The sequence below is a fragment of the Kogia breviceps genome, chromosome 9, assembly GCF_026419965.1.
Source record: "Kogia breviceps isolate mKogBre1 chromosome 9, mKogBre1 haplotype 1, whole genome shotgun sequence".
In the NCBI taxonomy this organism is placed as follows: Eukaryota; Metazoa; Chordata; class Mammalia; order Artiodactyla; family Physeteridae; genus Kogia; species Kogia breviceps.
The window spans coordinates 100,813,627-100,833,394 of NC_081318.1; the positions used below are offsets into that span (position 1 = coordinate 100,813,627).

The window sequence follows — 19,768 nt, forward strand, 5'->3', positions numbered from 1 at the left end:
AGTTGCAGCATGCGGGATCTAGTTCCCTGACCAGGGATTGAACCTGGGCCCCCTGCATTGGGAATGTGGAGTCTTAACCACTGGACCACCAGGGAAGTCCCTTTATGTTCTTTTAATTTTTGCTGATGGCAAAAAAAGTGACACCTTCAACTTGTCTTTGTAATCCTGAAAAGCACTGGCAGGAGAAGTATTAATTCTATTTATGTTCAAATTTTAAATTATCATTTATATTTTCTTTGCATACTTGAAATAATATGTAAATAGAACCTAGGGAGACATTGTTTTGTTTTACTTTGTATATTGTTTTGTAAGGTCAGTTAATGTTTGAATCATGCTGAAGCATAAAGGATTAAGGAGGGGTGGAGAGTGTGGCAAATTGGAGAATTTATGCCCTGTGCAAAGGGAAGAACTATTACTCAACTCTAATTGATTATTGCCATGTGAGGATGTGAGCCTAGTTTTGAATGTATTTTCTGGTTTTTCAAGAAAAGTCGGAAATTTGTATATTATGTGCTGTCTCCTGATCTTTAAGTGTTGGAAACTAAGTAAAAACATTTCAAAACACTCTTCAGGCCAGACAAAACATTCATACTATGGGGATCTGGCCCACAAGTCACCAGTTTGCCACCTTCTGGGGTATTACACCATAATTAAATTTTACAGCCTCCTTCAAGGGATAGTATAGACCTAATAGTAACAAAATGCTGTAGGATTTCTGGATACAGATGGTTTTAACACACTATTGTACTGTTGCTCTCCCTGGGTGGTGCTGAATATATCTGTTCTTGTTGTCTTAGGGTATGGTCAGACGGGTCCACTGTCTCAGCGAGCTGGGTACGATGCTGTTGCCTCTGCTATTTCTGGTCTGATGCACATCACAGGGCCCGAGGTAGGTATCCTTCTTTAGAATATTCATATTTTTTCCCCTATTTATTCCAAAGAGATTTTCATCTTTACTAACCCCTTAGGCTTAAACATGAGTTAATTTTAGGAAAAAACCACGGAAAGTGAATGACGTTAAAAATGGAAATGTTTATTATGAACGTACTTGAGGCTTCATGTCATTATGGCCCCATGGAAAAGAACAACCTTTTTAGCAAGAAGCAATAGATCAAGTGGTGAACACATTTTCCATATGTATTATATCATTCAAGCTTAGTAAAGGCACCTTTGTGTGACTTAGGAATATTCCTCGTGTGAAGTAGAATGGCTGACTAGACTAGTCCGCGGATGTCCATTTCTACCAGAGTACTTTCATTTGATGTATATACATAGTGGAGGTTTTCTTTTTCCCTCTGGAGTATTATTAGTGGTTGTTTGTTTAAAAATTTGTTACTTAATGCTCGGACACAGTTGTGTCTGATTGTTAATGCATTAGATTCTGACAGTGAAAGAATTATTTGATTTTATAACCACATTCCTTCTCCATTGGTGATAGGAAGTTCCCAAAAAATATATAGACGACCAAAATGCGGGTGGTTAGATCAAAGACTTTTAGAAAATGGACTCTGGGGGAAAGCTAAACATGCCATTAAATAAAGTAAAAAAAAGTGTGAAAGCTTAGTAAATAAAAATACTAAAAAAATCCACTTCCAAAACAAATTAGATTGATAGCCTTAAAATACTTTTTCAAGTCGGTATTCCTTCCCTGAACCGCTTTCTTCAGTTAATTCTTCAGGAAATATTGCTGTCGTGTTGGGATAAAATGAGGCAGAATGACCTCAAGTCGTTTTTTTTTTTTTTTTTTTTTTTACAGATTTTACTTCTTTTTATTATTTTAAAGTAGGTGTTGGGATTTCAGTGACTTAAAATATATGGTCTTTTGTACTTTCTTTGTTTCATTTTCACAAGTCTTAGAAAGAATGTGTGTGGCTTTTCCTTACAATATTCAAGGGCACCAATTTTCTTTCTGTCCATTTGAGAGAATGAAGCATGGATATATATCTCTTTGCTCTTTCCCATAGAGGTACTTATATGGTCAAGACATTATTTTTGTGAGTGGTTTTACTTAATAGCATTGTACTCAATTGTGAATAGGTGAAAAGATATGGGACTTTTAAATTTGAATATTCAAATATTAAAATGAATTAGCTCCAAAACACCTGAGGAGGATGAGGTGAAAGCTGACTCCATTGGTGCACTGCGCTATATTCTGACAGGGGTACCACACAGTGTGTGCTCAGCCATAGTAGTTGTCAGTCAGTAACTCACCTCTTGTGTTATCCTCAGGAGACTTGTGTTCTGGCTAAGCAAATAACAACAACACTAACTGAATGCTTACTATGTGCCAAGCATTATTTTAGGTACTTCACGTGTATTATGTTAAATAATCTCAGCTTCCATATACTGTGTTTCTTTCACACGGACACATCTCTCACTTCTCAATTCATCCACCCAGTGAATGGTTATTGTACATATACCGAGGGAATCCTCTGTATGCTGGCTACTACAGGCAACAGGTAGCCACGGTACTTAAGTGGAGAAGACAAACATTAACAGAAAAGAAATATTAAACAAGTAAAAAGAGCTCTAAAGAAGAGTACAGGATGCTACTGACGTATATAACAGTGTGCCTCAGGCCATTTTAATACTTCCAGAGATTCTGCAAAATGTGGTTTGACAGCAAAGGATAAAAGCAGCCTGAAGAGAATCAGCCCATGCTGGGAATCTCCCTTTAAGGAGTGGTTTCCCCCTGCTATCAGCAGTATATGACAGTTCACTAAGCCTCTCAGCAGAGGTTCCCCAGGAGGGATCACTTCTGAGAGCCCTGGCTAATATTTTTAACCAGCCAATGCAGATGCACTGTTGCCAGTTGTATCACGTTGCTTATGAAGTTTTATCTACCTGCCCAGCTGTGTACTTGTCCTGTAGCATAACTCCGTGTTGTCAGATGACTGATTGGAACCCGGGCTTCCTCACCCTATTCAGTGCAGCCTAATGTTGTCAGGATGGTTGGTCAGGAAAGGCTTCTCTGAGGGCCAGATATTTAAGGTAGGACGCAATTAAGCACTAACCTGGTGACTCTAGGGCAACACCATGCATGACATCTAAATGCTGGAGGGTCTGGTGGGTTTGAGGAGCTAGTCTAATTGGATTATTGTGAGCTAGCAGAGAAGGGGAAGAATGAGGTTGGAGATGCAGGGAACTTATTGTTTATGGACCTACTATATTAGTTAAGAGTTTGAAGAGATGGAAAGATACATTATCATATATACATATTTTTAGTGATGATCTAATATATTTCTGCCTGGAAATTGAGTGATGTTCCCAAAGTATAGACTATTATTATGATGAGAAAGCTCAAAATGCATGGTTTTTCTATAGTGGACTCATAATGTTATTTTATCCCAAAGGGGCATCAGCTAAATGTGTAATATAGGATAAAATCTATGAAAGTAGTCTTTATGATGAGATTTAAACAAACTAGTTACAGTTACCTCCAGCTAAATCTAAAATCTAGCCTTTTAGGTAATGCTGTGGTATTGTTGAATAAAATTCGGATTTGGTAACGGAGAAAAGAGAACTGACGTTGAGTACCTACACTGTGCTAGACCCATGCTTGATGTTTTCCATGTGCTTTTATGTTTTCATTCTTACGTTGATCCTTCCAGGTGTAGGTATTGATAAATTCTGTAACTGAAGCTTAAGGGCTTAGGTAACTTGTACAGGGTGCCCAGGTATGTAAAATGCTAAAGCCATACTTTGAACCCAGTCTGCTTTACATCTTCTAGCTATATATAGTACCTTCTGAACTATAGCCACTCTCCATGCTACCTGAAGAATGAAACCTGATTTTTATTGTATTTGCATCCTGCTTATGCTTGCTATTGATATATGTTGCACTGTAGTGAATAGACCATTTGGTGGAGTGAGAAAGCAGTCAACTAAGAGTCTGGAGGCCTGGCTGTATCTCATTCACTCCTGTGTAATGTTTACCTGGGTGCCTAAAAGGGGCACCAGGAGGGCATAAGCCTCATAAGACCATGGTCTTTGCTTGCTCACTGCGGTATCTCATTGCCTAGAACAGAGCCTGGTACTTTCTAAGCACTCAATAAATAAATGCTGAATGAATGAATAAATGAATACTTGGTACTGTGCTATGTGATCTGGAACATATCGTATAGCTTCTCTCTTTCGGTGAAGTGCATCTGGAAGTGATGTTCACACAGCTTCTCTTCCAGATATTGTAAAGAGAAAATAAATGTCTTTTATAGAATGTAAAAGTACAAACATGTATAATGTAATGTAGTACCCATAAGAATCAACAATTGCTTGGTATATCTGTAGATTCCTCAGCTCCACCCTCAGAGATACTGATTTGTGGGTAGAGCCCACAAATATGCATATTTAATGATGGCCCCAAGCGCTTCTGATGGAGAAGGTTGTGGATCGCACTTGGAAACATTATGAGAGGTGTTATTATTAAAAATCCCTTTGCATAGACTCTGACAGAAGTTAATGACTTGTTAAGGTCTATATATTATGTTTAAATTAGAACCTTGTGCTCCCCATTATTTTTTATGTTCAAGGCTCTATGCTAACCAGTTATTACTCAAAAGGGATATCATCTATCTACCTATCTATCTATTTATTTATCTATCATCTATCTAATTTTTTTTTAATGCATAGGGAATATGGAGAGGGTATTGAGAATGAAACCAATGAGTATCAGAGATTCTGGAAAGTAAATGACTCAGACATATGTAATACATGTTCTAAGTAATAATTTACCTTACATTTAAACATCAAGAATTATATCAATCAATGAAAAAGATGTATTGACCATATGTGAATAGCATTGTTTTACATGCCATAAAGAATTTAATAAGTTACTCTATAAGTAATAATTTGATTGACTAGATTAGATACATACTCATGGAAAAGTTAGAAAATGATGGAAAACTGCATAAAATTAAGTGGAAGATTATGTAGCAGGCAATATAGAGAACTGTGAGATAGAGCGTTTCTAATCCTTTCTTGGGAATAAACAGCCTTTGAAAGCCCTTGAGTTTTATGATCCTAGAGGCCTGGGGCTGGGGAGTGTGTGTATATGTGTGTGGGTGAGTGAGTGGGTATGTGTGTGTCTGCATATGTGGTGCTGACAGTGAGGTAAGCTTTTTGCAAGCAGCCGAGAGGGGTAGATGTGTGAGGGCAGGGGGCATGGTGCCAGTTGTCAGCTGTTTCTGTGAGCACTTCCAGGGTAGGGAAAGCCTCTTATTCAACTTTATGTCCTTGTGCCCCGTATAACAGATGCTCTTCAAATGTTTTTTCAAAAAAAATTTAATTAATAAAATCTTCAAAATCTAATTTATGGCCTACATGGAATCTGTTGGAGACAAATTACTATAACTTACTACAAGTAAAACATAAATGTGGCTCAGGGTGGGATTTCAAAAAAGTGGTGGGATTTGAGTAGAATGGTACCTGGTAGGATTCAGAGGGATTGAGGCATTCCTAGTGAAGATCGCAGAGTGAACAAAGATAGGGAAGTAGAAAGGAATCAGGCATACCTAGAGAAAAGCAATAGGCCAGCCATGGAAGAGCTGAGAGTTAAAGTTTCAGAGTAGTGGGGGAAACTTGATTAAGGCCATGCTTTGGAAAGTCTTCAAGGTCAAGCAAAGAAATTGAGATGTTATTTGCTCACAGTGAAGTTAGGGAGGTTTTTCACAAGGGGAGTGACATGATGAAAGCTGTGCTTCATAAGATTAGTTTGATCCATATGTGCAGGATGGATTACATCAAGTTTACAAGCTATGCTTCTTAGATATTTATCTCCCCCTTTAAAAACTAAGGACACACAAACAATTACACAAAAGGAAAATAGTCTTACATTGCTATCCAAAGGCACTGTATTGTATTTAGTTTGTATTTTTGAAGAGGTAATACATTCACATAATGCTAAATCTACAAGAAACAAGTATGTTGACTATATAATTTATCATACAAATCAGGACTCTTTCAAGAGTGGAAGAGAGCTCTCTATATAATAACCAGGTTTGTCTTTGTCACTCTGTATCTGAGTTTACAATGTAAATCTCCTTCTCTCTGTCTTCAATTCACCTACTTCTCAGAGATAGTCAATGCTATCACTTTTCTTTTGCATCCTTTCAGAGATGTTCTACTAAGAAACAAGCACAATAGTCTTCCCGCATCTTTTATTTTTTAAATAAATGATTCTTTTTAAAAAAATATTTATTTTATTTTTGGCTGCATGGGGTCTCAGTTGCAAGACGTGGGATCTTCATTGAGGCATGCGGGATCTTTCGTTGTGGCGCGTGGGCTCCTCTCTAGTTGTGGCGTGCGGGCTCCAGAGCACATGGGCTCTGTAGCTGTGGCACGTAGGCTCTCTAGTTGGGGCTCACATGCTCAGTAGTTGCGGCCCATGGGCTTAGTTGCCCTGCGGCATGTGGGATTTTAGTTCCCCGACCAGGGATCGAACCTGCGTCCCCTGCATTGGAAGGCGGATTCTCAACCACTGGACCACCAGGGAAGTCCCTAACCTACTTATTTCTTATGTCATTTCTGAGCTTGAGGTATCCTATGCTCTAGCAATGGTTTTCATCTGTGGATAGTAATCTTCACCCCGACTCCAGGGGAGTTTTAAAATGATGTGTGGGATGGTGGGTTGTACTGGCATTTAGTGCTTGGGGTAGGGATGAGTAAACATCCTTAAGGTTTGGGACAAGCTCATGAATCTAGAATGTCACCTCCAAAATGCCACTGGTGCCCCTATTGAAAGCCTTAACTAGATACACAGGGTTTTTGTTCATCTTTTGTGACTTGGTTTTTTTCTTAGCTTCCTTAGGGAAAACTTGCCACTTCTTTCTCTGTGCTCCAATGTAATTTTCATTATGTTGCTTATTGTATGTCGATCTGTCTCTGACTTTGGAATGTAAGTGCCTTAATTCAGGGAGTGTCTTTGGGATACTTTTTTATATCCCTAGAGTATAACACAGATCCACTACAGAGTTGGTACTCATTGATTATTTGTTATTTATGAATTTGGAATCTTTAAGGATTCAACTTCAGTTTGATAATAACAGGTTGATACACGTAGCGATAGCTATAGCATTTGAGATTCCTTTTGGAGTTCTTTAAGGGACATACTTAAAAATAAAAGGAGAGTCTTCTATTGGGTGGAACACTTCATAAAAGCCTCATACTCAGAAAATGTGAATAGGGAATTTTGGGGTTGTGACTGGAAAAATATGGTAAAAAATATTTGGAAAAAACATTCAGCTTGAGGTAACGATTAAAAATCATTTAAACAAGTTTCTTCCTAATGTTTTTGCTTTCTGAATCTTATGAAAGAAAAAACCTCCCCCTCCTTTTTTTTTTTTTTTCTATCTCAGTTAGTGGTTACTTTTGAGAGCATTGTGTTCATTTTGAGTCATCATGCTTTGAAAAAGTGTTATAATCAGAGAAAATCCTAAAAAGAATGGCCAAAATTCTCCCAGGGATATAAAATAGTTTCTTCAATGAGAAAGTCTATAGGGACTGGATTTGTTTGCCATAGATAAGGCAAAGAAATGATTTGAATGCCATTTTCATCTATTTTGGGGAGGATGTGGAATAGTTATTTTTATTGTTCATAGAACAATGAATAAAAGAAAAGGAGCTCATATCAGAGAAGATATTTTAATTAGCTAAATGAAGAGCTTTTTGGCCATTAGGGTATTGAACATTAAAAAAAACCTTGTTTTTTTCATTTGTAAAAGTGACAGTACTAACACACATCCTGGAAAATGTACTCAGATTAAATGAGATAATGTGTAGGCAGACACCTGGGAAATAATGCTAGTTCCTTTTCCCTTTCTGTTGCATGCCTGGCATGTATTAGATACTCAATAACTGCTCTGTTTCCTCTGGAGATCTTTAAGGAGAGAGGGATAAGCATCTTCCTGGATGATTTAGAAATTTACCTGCCTAAAGGCAGGAAGTTGGACCAAATGATCCTTTGAGAGTTTTTCAGCTTTAGGAGTCTTTATGTACTGTTTTATTTTGGAAACGAATACAGTAGAATTTCTTTCTCTTTTTTAAAAGTTCTTTTGTAGGAAAGATTGGCTAGTCAAGGATGTAATGTTTAATTCATACTGTCATTTTACACAGTAAAAAGGAAAATGCAGAGTGTCTTGAATGGCTGTTTGAACCATAGAGACTTTTGATGGCAAGTTAATGAGAGTTTAAATTCTGAGTTAGTAACTTCTCTAGGAGATTGGACTGCATGAAAAATCACAATGTGTATTCTACACTCAAGCACTTTTTTTTTTTTTTTTTGCGGTATGCGGGCCTCTCACTGCTGTGGCCTCTCCCGTTGCGGGGCACAGGCTCCGGACGCGCAGGCCCAGCGGCCATGGCTCACGGGCTTAGTTGCTCCGCGGCATGTGGGATCCTCCCGGACCAGGGCACGAACCCGCATCTCCTGCATCGGCAGGCGGACTCTCAACCACTGCGCCACCAGGGAAGCCCCTCAAGCACTTTTATCTAAGTAAAATCAGGGTAAAGTGACTATAAAGGAGGAGCTTAAAGAGGTCCCTGAAAGGGCAATGTGCAGCTTTCAAGAAATAAAGGGACATAAGGTTTAGCTCAGTTAGTCTTAGTTCTAAACCATGTTTCTCTCACCCATGTGGCCCCCTGGACTGGCTGTCGAGAACCATAACCCTGTTTAGTTGTAACTGAGGAATAGTTTCCATGTTAACTTTTGAGAAAATAGTTTAATTTCTGTCTTTCATTGCATGTTCAAGGAGGAGGAGACTTCTGCACTTTTGGCATGAAAAGATCTAAAATATTAGGAGGATTAATATTTAAATCTGTGTGAAAATGATGCCTTTAAGTAGAGTCAGATGTACTTTTAGTCCCTCTAAGTTGTTCCTTGTATAGATAGAGGATAATCAAGTGCAAAAATAATAAATACTTGGCTTGAAGTCATAGTCAGTCACTGGAAAAGAACTTTGAACTTGTAATGAAGCTTACATTTGTGCTAGTAAATCATAATTCCTGTCCCGAGGGATAGGAAATGTTGAGAAACTTTTCACTACAGAACTATCGGATGTAATCCTACAAGACTTTCAGAGCCTGATTGAATTAAGGATTTTCAGGTTTAGGCACACTGATTCCGATTTTACTATATACCAGAAGTCTTTAGAATTGCTTAGACAACTCTAAATGATACATAAATTCCCATGTCTTAGACGTAATGAAACAGAAACCTGGGATGGTGTTACTTGTATATCTGTATTCTTGAAAAGCCTTCTGAGTGATTCTGATAATCCACCTGGTTTTGGAATCACTGGTGTAAGTAATGAGGTACTGTTAATACTTTGTGGAAAAAGGGCATGTGGTTTCTGTTTCTTTCCTCCATCCATTGCATTCTGGCTTCCATAGCCCCCTCACCAATGAAATTGCTCTTGGGAGGGTTACCAGTGACCTCTTAATTGGAAACTAGAGTGGATACTTTTCCTTTCTGTTTGTTTATTTATTTATTTTTTACAGTAGGTCCTTTTTGGTTATCTATTTTATTTTATTTATTATTTATTTATTTATTTATTTATTTATTTATTTATTTACGGTACGCGGGCTCTCACTGTTGTGGCCTCTCCCGTTGCGGAGCACAGGCTCCGGACATGCAGGCTCAGCGGCCACGGCTCACGGGCCCAGCCGCTCCGCGTCACGTGGGATCTTCCCGGACCGGGGCACGAACCCACGTCCCCTGCATCGGCAGGCGGACTCTCAACCACTGCGCCACCAGGGAAGCCCCGGTTATCTATTTTAAATATAGCAGTGTGTATGTGTCAATCTCAAACTCCCAATCTATCCCTTCCCCCACATTTCCCCCTCAGTAACCATAAGTTCATTCTCGAAGTGAGTCTGTTTCTGTTTTGCAAATAAGGTCATTTGTATCATTTTTCTTTTAGATTACACATATAAGCGATATCATATATTTGTCTTCCTCTTTCTGACTTACTTCACTTTTCCTTTCTTATCTCACTTTGTGACAGTAGACAGTGTTGGCCACCTACCCCTCCTCGATGCTCTTTTCCTCCTTGTCTCCCGTAATGTGTCTTTCCTGGTTTTTCTCCTTCTCAGTCTTCTTCATGGCCTCCTTTTCCTCAGCCTGATTTTAAAGTAATGATTGTGCCCAGAATTCTGTGCTTTGACCTCATCTATTTTTTTTACTCTTTTATACTCTCTAATAAGGCAGCCATTAGCCACATGGGACTGGTAAGCATTTGAAATGCGTCAAGTTTGAATTGAGATGTGCTGTAAGTGTAAAAAGTACAATGGATTTCAAAGACATATGAACAAAATCATGTAAAATTTCTCATTAATAATTTAAAAAATTGATTACATTTTGAAATGATAATATTTTAGATACATTGTGTTAAATGAAATATATTACTAAAATTAATTACACTGGTTTCCTTTTACTTTTTTTAGCAAAATTTTAGAAATTACATATATAGTTTTTATTTTGCTCACCTTATATTTCTATTGGGTAGCACTGTTCTATATGTTCTTCCTAGATAATATCTCAAACCTAGTGTGGTTTTAACTACCAAACATAATGTTTTGGCTCTCAAATTTATATCTTTCACCCAGTTCTTTTTCCCTTGGGTTTTAGGTTTGCATATTCAACTCTTGATTGGATATATTCCTTAAATTGAAGAAACAAAAAACCAGTTTAGCAGTATTTTTCTTTTCTTTTATCCTATCTCAATTGACCTATTAACCAAAACCCAGAAACTTAAACTTCTTTCCAAACATTCACTACGTCTGGGTTCTGTGTTCTAACTCTTGTGACCATTTGTTCCATCCTCTCATTCCTACTGCTGTTGACTTAGTTTGGCCTCTGATCTTTTTCATGAATAATTGCAGTAATTTTCTACTTGGTTCCCTGCCTCAACTCTCAAACCTTATGATTCTTATGACTCCTCTCTAATCTACAAAGTATGCCAGTGATATTTAATTTGTATTCAATAAAACTGATCTTGGAACTTTATTTTTCTGGAAACCTTTCAGTTATTTCCTGTCATACTTAGGGAAGCAAATAAACAAATAAACCTAACCTCATTAGGTATATAATATCAGGCCTTCATGATTTGTCTTTGGTTGCTATCCAGCCTCATTTCTTTCTTTTTTTTTTTTTGTAATTTTTGAATTTTATTTTATTTATTTTTTTATACAGCAGGTTCTTATTAGTTATCCATTTTCTGCATATTAGTGTATATACATGTCAATCCCAATCTCCCAGTTCATCACACCACCACCATCCCTGCCTGCCACTTGCCTCCCTTAGTGTCCATATGTTTGTTATCTACATCTGTGTCTCTATTTCTACCCTGCAAACCAGTTCATCTGTACCGTTTTTCTAGGTTCCAAATATATGCGTTAATATATGATATTTGTTTTTCTCTTTCTCACTTACTTCACTCTGTATTACAGTCTCTAGATCCATCCATGTCTCTACAAATGACCCAATTTAATTCCTTTTTATGGCTGAGTAATATTCCATTGTATATATGTACCACAACTTCTTTATCCATTCATCTGTCAATGGGCATTTAGGTTGCCTCCATGACCTGGCTATTGTAAATAGTGCTGCAGTGAACATTGGGGTACATGTGTCTTTTTGAATTATGGTTTACTCAGGGTATGTGCCCAGTAGTGGGATTGCTGGGTCATATGGTAATTCTATTTTTAGTTTTTTAAGGAACCTCCATACTGTTCTCCATAGTGGCTGTATCAATTTACATTCCCACCAACAGTGCAAGAGGGTTCCCTTTTCTCCACACCCTCTCCAGCATTTGTTGTTTGTAGATTTTCTGATGATGGCCATTCTGACCGGTGTGAGGTGATACCTCACTGTAGTTTTGATTTGCATTTCTCTAATAATTAGTGATGTTGAGCAGCTTTTCATGTGCTTCTTGGCTATCTGTATGTCTTCTTTGGAGAAATGTCTATTTAGGTCTTCTGCCCATTTTTTGATTGGGTTTTTTTTTTTTTAATTGAGCTGCGTGAACTATTTATATGTCTTGGAGATGAATCCTTTGTCCGTTGATTTGTTTGCAAATATTTTCTCCCATTCTGAGGGTTGTCTTTTCGTCTTGTTTGTAGTTTCCTTTGCTTTGCAAAAGCTTTTAAGTTTCATTAGGTCCCATTTGTTTATTTTTGTTTTTATTTCCATTACCCTAGGAGGTGGATCAAAAAAGATCTTGCTGTGATTTATGTCAAAGACAGTTCTTCCTATGTTTTCCTCTAAGAGTTTTATAGTGTCTGGTCTTACATTTAGGTCTGTAATCCATTTTGAGTTTATTTTTGTGTATGATGTTAGGGAGTGTTCTAATTTCATTCTTTTACATGTAGCTGTTCGGTTTTCCCAGCACCACTTATTGAAGAGACTGTCTTTTCAACCTCATTTCTTATCATACCTTCACATTCACGGTTTGCTTCAGTCATCCAAACTAGTTGCAAAGTCTTCTCCAAAATTATAAATCAATTTTTAATATATCTTAAAAGAGTCATAAACTTCTTTGAGAATTTGATGAAAGCTATCAAACGTCTTCTAGGAAATTAACATACAGAATTTTTGCATATAGTTTCAGAGGAATCTTGGAACACCTAAAACTGGGACAAGAACTGTAGTTTATATCCTTTTGTTTCCCAGGTATTCCTTCTGCATTGTAGGCTGGTTTTCTTCTTGGTCATTTGTAAGCCTTGATCTCTATTCTGCTAATAATTATTGTGTAACAAATCACCTTGAAACTTAGTGACTTAAAACAAGAGCAATCATTTTATGAACTCTCATAGTTTCCATGGGTCAGGAGTTTGGGAAGGGCTCAGTTGGGTGGTTCTGGCTTGGGGTTTCTCAAGCAATTGCAGTCAAAGCAGGAACAGTGGGAGCTGGAGCAGCTTGGGGCTGCCAGGCATCTCCCCATCTAATCTCAGGACTTTTTCACATCATCTCTTTGCATGGGCTAGTTTGAGCTTCCTTACAGTATGTGGCCTTAGAGCAGTCAGACTGTTTATATGGGGGCTCAGGGCTGCACTAACACAAGTGTTCAGTAAACAAGGCAAAGTCACCAATACATATGTTCTATGACATAGTTGTGGAGGTCATGCTGTAACCCTTCTGCAAAATTTTGTTGGTTACAAGCATGTTACAAACCCACCCAGAATGAAGGAGAAAGGAATTAGACTCCACCTGTTGATGGGGGCAAGGAATGTTAAGGTACTAAAAGGGCATGTGGAAGGGGATATTGCAGCCATCTTTGGAAAATACAATCTTTCACAGTCTCTCAACATGCTGCAATGCTACATAAAGAGCAGGTGGGATTTAGGCACAGTCTTTCCACTTTGTGGAGAAATCTGCTAGTAACAATGGACTTCTTGTAGCTTTAAATGATCTTTTCTTGGCTTTGCCTGTGGCAAAAATTGGTTATGGACTAAGCTTTATGATCTCAATGTAAACATTTTCTACTCTTAGTGTCTGAACCTAATTATCAAAGAGAGAACCAGAATGAAAGGAACAGAAAAGCTATCTCTTGATACATTAGATAGCAATTTTGAGCGAGTAAAAAAGGATATGTTTTCCACCTTTTAAAACTTGTATCTTAATGACTTGATAATCCATTTGGATGAAACAAAGGTACTGCCATAGACAGCAGAAAGTTCAATGTTCTCCTATGTGCTGATGGTTTATTATTGTGTTCCAAGACTGGCCTTAATAGGTCACTGGTTCCATCTAATTTTTGTCATAACTAAATAAGACTAAAATAATTTTTTAAACCAGATCACCTGCTGCATTTATTTGGCTTATTCTGACAACTCCATGCATGTGGCCTCCACAACTACACAGAGTGATTCTATCCAGTTTATCTTGGAGGGTTCAGGAAGCACTGTATTAGATAACTTGTAACACTGGTGTAGAAAGATTTTTCATTCAAAAGTAATTGCATTCAAAATCCATAATGTAGTTCTTTGAGACATCATTTATTGATGAGAAATGAAAATTAAATGAAATAGGTAAAGTTATAGGACAGGGAACATCCTCAAGAGTTCATCTGTTTTGTTCCTTCTAGGTATGGCTTACCTAAATCATACCAGAAATAGACAACTCTTATAAAGGTCTGGAGCTACTTCTGGAATATGTAAGACAAGTTCCGAGGAGGCCTGTTAAATGTAGGATGGACTATATGCCGATCTTAGTGGGTGTGAAAGTTGTTTTGTCTCAGAAATTAGAGACGTTGATGTTTAGTTTAGATTTGTTTTTGCTTTTCTCTGATCCATTAGCACTAAAGCTGTAGCACAGAAACTATAACTAGGAAACTTTTTCTTGAAGAACAACATGGAAAGAAGCAAAATAACTTTTCAAATAGTTTCTTAGGCCATCCCTTAAAATATCACAATTCCCCAACCATCCATTCCATTTTCTTTCAGTCTAACCCTATTTAAACTTAAGAGGACAGCCAGGCTAGATGATATTTTGGGCATATCACTGTGGGAGCTAACTCAGAATAATTTCGATGGTATTTAATCTCTGGACAAGAAAATAGTATGTTTGGCGTGTTAAGGGATCTTTGAAAATTTGTAGTTTTGTGTACTTTAAAATTTTTTTAAATTTTAAAATAAATTTTTATATTTATTTATTTATTTATGATGTTGCTGTTGCTGTTGTTTTTGGCTGTGCTGTGTAGCATGAACGATCTTACTTCCCTGACCAGGGATCGAACCTGTGTTCCATGCAGTGGAAGTCTTAACCACTGGACCGCCAGGGAATTCCCAGTTTTGTCTACCTTTTTAATTCATTAGGCTCCCAGTGAATGGATTCTTCCAGTTATTTTCTGAAAAAGGTTTTGGTTTACATTTTTTAGAGTGGTAAAAGCATGTTTTTATGTAGATGCATTTGATTGCTTGCCATTCACTTAAATTTTGTAGAACAAACCATCCCACATCAGAACTGATTATTTCTTAATTGTAGTTGTAGAAATGACAAATCAACTCACTCATTTAAAATTTTTGCTTTCTGGGGGGCTTCCCTGGTGGCGCAGTGGTTGAGAGTCCGCCTGCCGATGCAGGGCACGCGGGTTCGTGCCCCGGTCTGGGAAGATCCCACATGCCGCGGAGCGGCTGGGCCCGTGAGCTGTGGCCGCTGAGCCTGCGCTCCGTAATGGGAGAGGCCACAACAGTCAGAGGCCCGCGTACCACAAAATAATAAATAGTTTTTGCTTTCTAGTGATTGTCAGTAAAGGAGAGAGGATGAATATTGGAATTAGAGTAACACATGGAGGCAAAAAGGTGGTGGTGAAAAGATTCAGGAGCTTTGGGGTCATAATTTCTGAGTTCCAGTTCTAGTTGTACCATTTTGCTTTCTGTGACTTTGACAAGTTAATTTATCATCTAAATGTTTCTTTCATAATCTGTAAGTTGGAGATACTATTGGTACTTACAGAATTCTTATTGAGAGTTAAATGTAGCAGCATATGTTAAAGCACTTTGAAGAGCATGAAGTTGTACATCACATTATGAACATGCAGGAGACTCGAAGCTAGCTTCTTACTGCTTTACTAAATACAAAATAGTTAAGTATCCAGACCTGGTCATGAAACCTTAAGGAAGGTAACTGAATCCAGTAATGTGGTAGAGGCAGTGGACTCAGGGTCACTTGGGGTCTCCTTCTGACTTAGCTGCTAAACGCTTGTAACATCTTACGGTATTTAGGTAACCTTGCCGTTCCTCATCTGTAACAAGGATTGCTTGCTCCTAAGGGTTGTGCAAGAAGTTAGGTACTGGTTTTAAAGTGCAGTATAGAATTTTGCCTTCTGTAAGTCTGATACCTCTAAGTCGTACCTTTAATGTTTGTAAGGGCAGAAAGTTTTAATTTATTATTAGAAAGAAATTCTTAGTATTAGGTCAGCAAGCATCTACGTGGGATCCAGAGAATGGCACAAGTCAGTTTGTTACGTTTTCTCTTGACTCGCCTGTCTGGTGTGGCAGATGCATCAGGAGGATGGACTCTTCTCTCCCTCATCTTCTTAAATCTTTCTTTACTTCCCTCCTTCTGGCATCCCAATTTATTGTGTTTGTGGCTTCTGACTTGTGCTCTGTGGAGGCTGAGAAGGAGGTATGTGGGTGGGAGATGGGGTGGAATTTTGAGCCTTTCAGGATGTGATTAAGAAAAATGATCTTCCTCTGCCAGGCTCTAGGTGAACATTCTAGAGACTTTCTCTTGTTCGTATTGTGCAACACTGTTAGCCTAAATGAAGTGCATTACAACGCTAACTCTCTTTTCTCTGTCTTACCAGAGATCTGTTTGCCGGTAAGTAGCAGAGACTGATCTCTTAACAACTGTATACTTTCCTGCTTCTCTGCCTCCATTGATACGGGGACTTAACTATAGGATCCTTTCAAGTTCTAAAAATATGTGATTTAGGTTGGAGGACTCCATAATGTCACTGAGGCACATTGGTGATAGATTTTGTTATGCCTATTTATAGGTGAAAGAGTGAAGGCACCAACTAGTAGAATTTACAGCTTTGAGTTCCGTGTTTTAGCCATTCAACAAAACTTCCTTCATGTAGGGGAAATGTTACTCTGTGAAAATTTGTATGTGACTTCGCTAAAAGCATATTCTTTAGCATCAGTGGATGGCTCGAGTAGATTTTGTGCTTGGAACAGAAGGTTCAGATACTGTGTAGTTCCAGAGTCTGTGCTCATAAAGTGTGAAGGCAGTGACTGTGGTGACTGTGTTCTTCCTAGTCACTAAAACCCTCGTTTGGTCTGAATATACCACTCTTTGTTCTCTGTGCTGCTCTTTCTATTTCTACCAAAGATACTTTTCCTAACTGGGGCTGCAAATCATACTGATGGTGGCTTTCATAATCACAATATTACCATCATATTAAGAAGCTTAATTTCCTATTGATTTCCCCCCCAATTGATTTAATTTAACCCCTCCCTCACCCAATCAATAATCCAAGTCTATGAATTCAAATTTCTAAGTATCTCTTGAATACATCCGTTCCCTCTTTCCTCTGTCCTTGATTGAGGTTCCCATCTTGGCTCTCTCCCCTGAGCCCCTGCCAAATCTTTCTGATGGGGATTCTAGAGCACTGCACCAAGTATCTTTAAAAAGTCACATTTGTGCAGCCTTTTACATTTATAAAAAGGTTTTTTATACACCTTTTCTTATTTAATCTTCATACCAACTGATGAGGTAGATTTTGTTTATTAGCAAGATTTTACAATTGACCAAAAAACTGATAAAGGCTAAGAACTTGCCAAAGGTTATGCAGTTAGTAAATAGTAGAAGAATTCATATTTTGGAAGATAGATCATTAAAAAATTCATGTGCCCTAGAGTAAAAACAAAATTTTCTGTAGATTACATTTATATAATGAATGCCTCATTTTGAAATAAAAATATGACATAGAGACATGGACATATTTAACAATAACTTTTTATTTTGAAAATGAAGCCAACTACTTTAAAAAAGTTTTAACATTTTTTGTTGTTTTATGAAGTAATTAGGTTGAGTAATATGACTAAGGAGAAAAATTCTTGGTTACTTTTCAAATTCATGCCTCTTTATTGAACGTGTGCAAGAATTGATTTAAAGTTTCTTATGTACTTTTTTTTTTTTTTTTTTGCGGTACGCGGGCCTCAGTCAGTGTTGTGGCCTCTCCTGCTGCGGAGCACAGGCTCCGGACGCGCAGGCTCCGCGGCCATGGCTCACCGGCCCAGCCGCTCCGTGGCATGTGGGATCCTCCCGGACCGGGGCACGAACCTGCGTCCCCAGCATCGGCAGGCGGACTCTCAACCACTGTGCCACCAGGGAAGCCCTCTTATGTACTTTTTAACCAGACAAGGTTTTAATGAATAACTTAGAAAAACACATCATTTTTCTTTTTCATTTGGCAAACTCTGAAAGTAGTGAGAATAGATATGTAGAAATGAATGAAATGTTAGAACAGTCTTAAATTGTGTTTGGGAAATAATCTTTTTAAATTCTTAATTTTATAAGTTAGGAGATTGTGATGTAAACGAAACAAATGAACACCTTTATAGGTGGTTACCTATTTTTTCCCCTTCTTCTCTAGATTGCATAATTTTCTAAAAATAAAAACCATTTTGAAATTGTCAAACTTTATTTTCTAAATAACTAATTCAGGTTCTACTTATCAACTTTAAAATTTTAAAACAATTTTGTACTTACAGAAAAGTTGCAGACATAGTACAGAAAGTTCCTATACCCTTCATCCAGTTTCCTCTAATGTTAACACTTTACAAAATCATAGTACAATGATCAAAACTAAGAAATTAACACTGGTATGAGACTATTAACTAAACTCCACATTTTTTTTCAGACTTCCCTAGTTTTTCCACTAATGTTCAGTTTTTACCTGTAATGAGTTTTTGAATACATGAATGAATGGGGGATGAGAAAATATATGAAAATAACATTGAAACAGTGAGAATGGAGAGATACACAAATGAATATGTAAAGTGAATGATTGGGAAGACTCTTAATATTTTTATATTATACTATGTCCTCTAACTATAACTCTGTGTCTTAACTGTTAAGTAGAATCTTCTTTTTCTTGTACTTTTGTTGATGAGAGGCACACTCATTTTAGTTTTATAGGAAAATCATCATAAATTGCTCTTACAAAAAGTTTACATTAACTTATCAAAGGAACTGAATACACTTAAAGCAGTTTCTAAGTGACCATGAAAAAAGCATTCTACTATTGATTTCTAGAATTAAAATTTAATAAAATAAAAATTTTACTTCATTTCCAAAAGTCTACTTATAAGTTTAAATCCACTTCTTCCAACAAATTATGATGAGCTTCTAGGGCTTAACAAGGTCAGTTAGTTACCCATTTTTTCTCAAATATATTTTTACTAAAGATTGTGAGTGATGAATTCTTATACCCATAGACATAAGAAGTACCACCCCATTTTCCCCAGATTTGAGAAGAAGAGGCACATTGGTTAGTACTGTCATGGCCTTAGGGCTCCTGTGGAGCTCCACGTGTGGACGGGGAGTTTGATTCCATGAGTACATACAGCCCCTTCTCTGATTCTGCCTGACTGCACCTGGGAATAAATACCTAGGCACTTCACAGCCACAGTGTGGGTCTCTGTGGCGTATTCTGCTTACTAAATGGTAATTTATTTTCACTTTCTTATTCCTCTGGCATGCTGACAATTCTTAGATGACAGGAATATGATTATGAGGGAGTTCCAAAGTATGAGCACAGTCATCTCTGAATTACAATAGAATACAAATGGAACATCTTCTTTAATTATTGCTACCAAGCAGCCTTGAATGAAATGTAACTTCTAGAGTTCCCATTAAATACATGTTCTTTAGCAGGCCTTTAAAAAGATTTTTTAAATTTATTTTTATTTATTTCTATTTTTCTGCTTTAATTACCAGCGTTATAGTGATATTTAATAAATAAAACAGCTTTATGGAGATATAATTCATATACCATAGAATTCACCCATTTAAAGTGTACAATTCATTGTTTTTTAGTATAGTCACAGAGGTGTGCAATCAACTTTAGAACATTTTCATCATACCCAGAAGAAACCCCAGGCCCATTAGCAGTACTCCTATTCCTACTTGCCCCCAGCCCCCAGTTCTACTTTTTCTCTCTGTGGTTTTACCCATTTTGGATGTTTCATAAAAATGATATCATAGGGCTTCCCTGGTGGCGCAGTGGTTGGGAGTCCGCCTGCCAATGCAGGGGACATGGGTTCG

The 19,768-nt window shown here is 37.5% G+C and overlaps 1 protein-coding gene across 4 annotated transcripts in view; it reads left to right on the forward strand.

Moving 5' to 3' along the window:
- Nucleotides 1-19,768, forward strand: part of SUGCT (succinyl-CoA:glutarate-CoA transferase) — an 827,778-nt gene that overhangs the window by 69,096 nt on the left and 738,914 nt on the right. For all 4 annotated transcript variants that reach the window (XM_067042878.1, XM_067042879.1, XM_067042881.1 and 1 more), the window contains one exon: nt 798-889. In XM_067042878.1, the coding sequence (XP_066898979.1) occupies nt 798-889 (92 nt within the window). The remainder of the gene's footprint in view (nt 1-797; nt 890-19,768) is intronic.